Source organism: Cantharellus anzutake (assembly GCF_015039405.1).
Source record: "Cantharellus anzutake strain C23 chromosome Unknown EI90scaffold_122, whole genome shotgun sequence".
Classification (NCBI taxonomy): Eukaryota; Fungi; Basidiomycota; class Agaricomycetes; order Cantharellales; family Hydnaceae; genus Cantharellus; species Cantharellus anzutake.
The window spans coordinates 2,365-10,085 of record NW_024067072.1 but is presented as its reverse complement, the minus strand read 5'-3'; the positions used below and the strand labels follow the sequence as shown (position 1 = coordinate 10,085).

Sequence of the window (7,721 nt, the reverse complement as noted above, 5' to 3'; positions counted from 1 at the left end):
AGCGGTGAGGTCCCTGCGTGTGGGACTCAGTGGGACAAGTAGCGGCTGTGCGTAGCGGCAATCCCGTCGTGGGGTGAGCGTCCCCGACCACTTAGTCTGAAGTGGGAAGTTGATGATTATCATTGAAAGGGGAAAGCTACGGTACTTACCTGAAGTGGGAAGTTGAGAAGAAGGCTGCTTCTTCTGTTCCCACCCCAGGCACTATTATATACATGCGGTCAGGGTCACATGGAGGAAGCCACATCATCTCCACACACAGCTGCACCTCCCTGGGTGTCTCTGCAGGAGATCCCAGAGGTGGCCGCTCAGTAGGTGGGAGTGTGCGCGGTGCATGTGGCGATCAGGGGGGCAGGGTCAGGTATGTAGTAGTACATGGAGAAAGGGAAATCGACCATAGAATAGAAATAGAAATAGAGATAGAGAGAAGGGGAAAAATGGGGGAGGGGAGACGGGGAGTGATAACGGGGTAGTGCGGTACAGTGTGGGGTGCAGCACGGGGTCAGGCAGGTGTGCCCTGACACATCGCCGCTATCGCGGCCCTACGCTCTTTCCTTTATTTATCTGTTATTGTTTGTTTTGACCCTTGGTCATTGCCAGCCACTATGCGGCCAACCCCGCTCCTCATTCGTGTTTGCTTCCGGACCCTTCGGCCTCCGGCCCGGGTCCGCTTCCATTCATTCTTTCTCCCTATATATATCCTGTATGTGTCATATCCGTGCATACCCGACCCCGACCCGACTTCCGGACCTCCACCCTCTTCACCTCCGGAGTCATAACCTACCGCTGCCTTTCCGATACTCACCTTTGGTCTTGGCAACACACCCCTCCTCTTACCTCTCCGACCCCTTCTCCGTCCGTTCCGATACTCATCTCGGACCGAACATCGCCCTACTCGCCACCCTCCCTACAACTCCGCTCCCCCCTCACCTCACCTCCACCCTCCCGTCATCCCCTACGCTTTCTCCGTCCGTTCCGATATCCACCTTCGGACCTGACTACTCTTCCTTACCTGTCCCCTCTCTCCTTCCTCCGTCACTCCTCCGCCACCCTTCCGCCAAGTTACGACCATCCACCGCTGTTCCGTACTTCACACTCGGACACCGTTCGTACCTTACTCCGAGCCTCCGTCATAGTCCATACCTCGGACTTTGACTCCACCTCGGTCTTAGTCCATTGCATTGGTGACCTCATACTACGTAAACACCATTGCCAATATTCCTCGGACTTCCAACCCCGCCTCCGTAACCTCCGTAAGCTCCGCAACCCCCGAGCTTCGCGGACCGCCTCCGGCACTCTCGCCGTTTGTAATGTATTTCTCGCAATTCCCCCTCATCCCTATTTGGACTACTGCTTCCTTCTATTCTAGCCACTTAGTCATCACCCCCACTTCCCCTCATCCTCCTGCCCCTCTGGGCCTCGCCCACTCTACCTCCTTTCGGATGTATCACAGGTCTTGCCCTATGACCTTCGGTACCGCTCCGCTCCCTCTAACCCTTTGTTCCCGTTCGGACGTCTTCGTTCCGATTCGGTCACCCTTTGTTTCTCCTTGTGCTTTTGCCCCTTCCTTATATATATCGGCGCTTGTACATACTCGTCTGGTTTCAGTCCGAAATCGACCTGAAATGCCCCCAAGAGACTTCCTGCTCACCTACTGTGAAATTAAGGACCAAATGGACAAACAGCAATGGCACAGCACTCCGCTTGAGTCGCTGAGGCCAAGGTCCCTCCACGCTAAGTCTCCGATTCCACTCCGGAGTCATCCGTTTCCGCCCATCTCTAACAGTATGTTACTTTATTGTACCTTAGCTCTAATATCGATTTGACCACGACCCCTAAGTCCTGACCCCAACAAGGCAACCCCAGTAAGTCTGAAATGAGGGCCAAGAGACAGCTAGGGGGCACAGCGCTCCTTTAGAGTCGCTGAGGCCAAATGCCCTACCCTCGGGCCTTGTCTGAGGCATTGCGGCCATTGCGGCCTATAGCGGCCCGCATCGGTGACCTTCGGTGCCGACCCCGGATCAGTGTCTAACATCCTGACACGCTGATCATAGTCGAAACCGACACCTCCGATTACGCGATTTCAGGCATTATCTCTATCCGCTGTGTGGATGACGAGATACACCCTGTCGCTTTTCGTTCGAGGATGTTGACAGCGCCGGAACTCAACTACAACACCCACGACAAGGAGCTTCTAGCAATCTATGAAGCATTCCGAGGGTGGCGGCATTATTTGGAAGGCTCCGGTACCCCCGTCGATGTGGTTACTGACCACAAGAATTTGGAATACTTCTGCACCACAAAGCTCCTAATGCGCTGCCAGGCTCATTGGTCGAGTTTCTCTCTCAATTTAACTTGGTTGTCCGTTTCTGCCCAGGAAGACTCGGCATGAAACCAGATGTGTTGACTAGATGCTGGGATGTCTACCCCAAAGAGGGGGATAGGGACTACGCTCACGTAAACCCTCAGAATTTCCGACTGGTGTTCATGCAGGAGCGGCTCACATCCTCCCTAAGAGCTACATACCTCGCCAAACCCATGCTACAAGCGAGCTCCCTCATTGACGTCGACACCATCCACAAAGACATCCTAGCCACCCTCCCCACTGATCCTGCCATCGCCGACTACCTCGCTGGCTCGATCCCAGAGGACTCCCGTTGGTCTCGAGACATAGATGGCCTATTACGGCTAGACAACCGAATCTACATCCCTGATGCCAACGACCTCCGGCTTCGCATCCTGAGGTATAAGCATGACCACCCGCTCTCTGGCCACTTTGGGCAGAACCGAACCTTGGATCTGTTACACCGAGAGTACACCTGGCCGGGTGTCCGCATGTTTGTCAAGGACTATGTGTCCTCTGTATGGCTTGCACCTGTGCCAAGGCCCCACAACACAAGCTATATGGCTTGCTCAAACAGCTACCTATTCCCGAACGCCCGTGGCACTCCATATCAATGGATTTCATTGAGCAACTTCCCGACTCCTCTGGCTTCACAGCTATCTTGGTTATCGTCGACCGGCTATCAAAGCAGTGCATCTTCGTGCCAATGACCGATACCATAACAGCCCTGGAGTTAGCGAAGTTGTTCCTCCTTCATGTCTTCTCCAAGCATGGTGTTCCATCCCACATAACCTCTGATAGGGGTTCAAAATTCATCTCCCACTTCTTCCGCCCCCTGGGCAAGGCTTTGGACATTCGCCTACACTTCACCTCAGGTTACCATCCCGAAGGCGACGGTCAGACCAAATGAATGAACCAAACACTGGAGCAGTATCTGCATGTCTATTGTAACTACCAGCAGGACAATTGGTCCGAGCTCCTGCCTCTGGCGGAGTTCACCTACAATAACATGCCAAATGCTACAACCGGTGTTTCACCATTCTTCACGAACAAAGGCTACCACCCGAACCTTGCTGTACACCCCAAGCGAGATCTGACTTCGGCACGAGCCCAAGAGTACTTGGTCGATCTCGACTCTCTCCACCAATTCCTATGCGAGGAAATGAACCATGCACAGCAACGTTACCAACGCCCTGCAGATGCTTGATGGCTACCTGCTCCCCCGTTCAACATTGGCAGCTCCGCATTTGTGAAGGCCAAGTACTTCCGCACCACTAGGCCTTCGGTGAAGCTCGCTGATAAGAACCTTGGGCCATTCGAGATCATCGTGCAGCCAGGGTCTCATTCTCGTACTCTCTGCCTCCCCGACACCATGAAGGCTGTGCACCCAGTTGTCAGAGACCAGGTTGAGATGAGGGAGTGTCTCTGTGGCGGAGGGCTTTGGCCTCAGCGACTTATGCCAGGAGCGCTGTGCCAAGTAACACGTCCGTGCCCTAACTTACTAAACTGGCAACCAGAACTGAAGGGGGTAAACTCTAGTCGATTTTATTACTGAAGTGTAACCTATGTACAAGTTGAGTATATATAGTTACAGTGAGGGCAGGTCCGCAAATGGCAGAGCCGAGCTAACGGGGTTAAACATTAGCCGATTGAATATTACCGACAAGTCGGGTTATGGGGTTAATGGAAAGGCAGGTGATAACCCAGAAACGGAAAGGAGGGATAGGCCCGAAGGTGGGCTCTGCAGGGCAAGCGAGTGTATTGCCCAGCGGAGGCGGGAGTGCACTAGCGGACATCGGAGCTGTTGATGTGGCAGCCTGACGCCACACGAGGACAAAGGGGAGGCAGAGCTGCAGGCAAAGCGTTGCTGTGTGGCAAACCCTTAGCCACACAAAGTGCCGGAGGCGCTAGTTTCACCTTTGTTATCCGCTTTGTTGTATAGTTAGATAGACATAAAAGAGCGAGGATTACCTGAGTGCGATGCTCAACCCTGTTTGACATCGCACTCTAGGTAAGTCCTCAACCTTATAGATTGTACATAGTTTACATCTTGCCTAACATATTAACCCCATTTGACATCGCGCTCTAGACACCGCGCTCTAGTCTTCCTCCCACTGATTTACAGGAGCTGTCTGGAAGCCTTCAGGGCTCTGTACTTAGGGAGGTGTAGGTAATAAATTGAAAGGAGGGGGTGGTGACCATCGAGGGGTACCGAGGGGATTGCGGAATATGGGAGCTCCAAGGTTAGTGAAGGAGCGGAGGTAGACCAGAGGAGTCGGAGGGATCAGAAGTATGGATATGACAGCAGTGGTGAGTATTCAGCATCTCTAACTGAATAGACAACACAATCAGCCTAAATTTCTCTGTAACAGACAAGGGCTACTCATTTGAATTCAATGGCAAAGTTTACAACTTCCCTGCTGTTGAGTGCCCACCACCTGAAGTATATTATGCATCCAACTATGTGGCGTGAGTGCTCCCACATTATCTGGGAAGTAAACTGAAGATACTCTAGCCCGTGCCACACAGACAATGCACACATCAACTGGGTGGTGGCACACACATCATCCTGCATAGTGGAACCTGGTGTTGATCATTGTCAGGGACAGCTCCGAAAGCGGCGAGGTCCCTGCGCGCGGGACTCGGTGGGATGGATAGCGGCTGTGCGTAGCAGCGATCCTGTCGTGGGGTGAGCGTCCCTGACCACTTAGGCTGAAGTGGGAAGTTGGTTTATCATTAAAAGGGAGAAGCTATGGTACTTACCTGAAGTGGGAAGTTGAGAAGAAGGCTGCTTCTTCTGTTCCCACCCCAGGCGCTATTATATAGGAGATCCTGGAGGCAGCCGCTTGGTAGGCAGGAGTGTGCGCAGCGTGTGCAGCGATCAGGGGAAGGGGGTTGGGTATGTAGTGGTACATGGAGAAAAGGGAAATCGACTGTAGAACAGAAATAGAGAGAAGAGGGGAAAAGTGAGGAAGAAGAGGCAGGGCTGATAGTGGGGGGGTCGCGGAGTAGGGCAGTACGGCGCGGCGCATGGGGCGCGGCGCGGGGACAGGCAGGTGTGCCCTGACAATCATGCAGGAGCTGATTTTGCCAATGTTAGTCTTGGCATCATTGTGCACAGGGCACTTGACACCATCCTAGCATTCCACCCACTTCACCGCCACGGGACAACACTGTGTGAACATGTCCAGAGCACAGCAATTGCTTTCACATTTTCCAAGCAGATAGTGGATGCATTTCAAGAAACTTCAAAGCACCCTGGCTATGTCCCACACCCTGTTTTCACTTGGGTATGTACAAATGTGCAGCAGCAGCCATGTCAAGATGTGGGGGGAGACCCAATGGATGATGAGAATGTGGAGATTGATGGCCTACATGAGGTTTCTAACCCCTCAGAACTCCTGCAAAACCACAATAGTTAGTTATAAGGGGCTGGATATAGCCAGTTCCTTTCTAACCAGCATCTGCTGTTACCAGCGAGGCACAAATTTTACCCAATTGCCCTATTTCGCGAATGGTCCTTTATGAGAACTGCCTACAGGCATTCCAGGTGGGGCGCACTATTAGATCTGTGCTGCCTGCCAATAGCTGCCGAGTGGCTGCTAGTATGGCAGCCCTTTGGCTGCTGCTCTGCAGCAGCAGCACACTTCAGCCCAGCACAGGCTGCGCACCCCCGCTGCCTGCGGCTTACAGCCCGACACCCCCGTGGCGACACTTAAAGTGGGTGACCTCGTGTATTTGTCCTTAACTTAGGTAAAGGGATATCGCAGAAATTAGTTCATCAGCCCACTGAAGATTATTCGAGAAGCGTCGCCGGGCGCGAGCTTCGAATTAGAACTGTCAGATGAGTTGAAACGGGGAATACACCCAGTATTTCATTCAAAATTGTTGTGACCTCATATCCCTAACGATGATATCTTATTCCCCAGCAGAAAAATTGATAACCACGTGGGGCTAGGAGCGTCTGATGATTCATTTGTCAGGCGAGTCATACGACATGACGGACAAGGAAAAAATGCGAGGTTTTTCGCGGAATGGTCTGACGGCTCGACCAGCTGGGAACCATACATGACGCTACGCGGAAGAGAGCCCGCAGCGGGAGGAATAGCAGCTGGAGCCCCAGTTTAGCCGGGTGAGCATGCCTTGCGATTAGCCAGCGCTGCCGGGTTAGCAGCAGCCTGTCAGCCCGACAACTCTCAGCACCCAGGGCCGTGGGGGGCAGCCAGTTTAGGCTGGTGTTGCAGCGCCTCCCGCACCAAGGGCAGCCACATGGCTAGCAGGAAATGCAGGAAAATGCAGGTGCCGACTCTCCGCACTCGAGTCTTCCTTCCTATCGCCGGGTGTTTCTCCCGATTTTTGACCAGCGGCTGCACAAGCGTCTGCGGCGGCAGGCCACCCGGCGCTTAACTCCCTGAACCCGCACCCCTGAGCCTTTCTGCCTGAGCCTTCCACACCTCCCGTGCCACCATCTCCACCCCGGCACGGGCCCCTGCTCGATCGACGCTGCCGCTGCCCCAATCTCTATGGCGCTTCCGCCATCCAATTTGTCTTGACCCCGCACGTCTCCATGCCCAGGATAATGCCGCTCAAGATCGTTAACTGCGGGATAACTGCTGTCGATTAGAAGGATTTGGGCTGACAGCAAGTGTGCCCATTCCCACTTCTGGCCTGGTTCGTGACTAACGCTGCTTACTTGCCTGGATCGTCGCGCTCAGCTGACTCTGTGCCCAAAATTGCGATCCTGCGCGCGAAAATCGAAGCAGGAAATGCCTCATTCCCCCCATCCGCTTCCCCCGTTGTCATTTGAGGGTGTTGCACCGAAACATCTGCGGGGTTCTGGTGATCCAATATCCGAGCCTTGGCACCATTATCAGCACCGCAAACGTCTCGATCCTGGGCACATCGCATCGCTGCCAAACCGGTCACATATATTTGCACGAGCCCTAAGAGGCAGCAGAAGGAGAGTTGGCTGTTTGTGCGCGCGGAAATATGTAATCAATCACTATCAAGTGATGCTGAGCCAGGATGACCTGGATGCGGGTGATTCAAGGAGTCATGTCAAAACCACAGGGATGGGACCGTGAAACAAGCATTCGGATGCTCGTTTGTTTGCTGGGATAGGACTCGCCAGGCGTCAGAAGCAGCTTGAATGTTCCACCCTTGAAGGGAGTGTCCGCTGAGCTGAATTGTGGGAAAATCGTGTGCTGCGTTATACCTAGTGTTAGGAAGGCTACTTGGGCCGAATATCGCTGCATTCCACAGCATGAGTTCCCTGGGGTGTGACTTCATTGTGCAGCGCCCGAAGCAAGAAATAGTACCTAGCGGCTGCTGTAGTGAAGAAGGTCACCACCTGGACCGCTCACGATTTGGTTGTCGCGAA

At 53.6% G+C, this 7,721-nt stretch overlaps 1 protein-coding gene across 1 annotated transcript; it reads right to left on the bottom strand.

The window, feature by feature from the left end:
- Positions 1 to 6,527: 6,527 nt before the first annotated feature.
- Positions 6,528 to 7,144, bottom strand: EI90DRAFT_3293738 (uncharacterized protein; the record flags this gene model as incomplete). Its single annotated transcript, XM_039067395.1, has 3 exons — positions 6,528 to 6,752; positions 6,796 to 6,954; positions 7,035 to 7,144. The coding sequence occupies 3 exons, from the start codon at positions 7,142 to 7,144 to the stop codon at positions 6,569 to 6,571; spliced, it is 453 nt and encodes a 150-aa protein (XP_038909078.1). The 3' UTR covers positions 6,528 to 6,568.
- Positions 7,145 to 7,721: the final 577 nt, after the last annotated feature.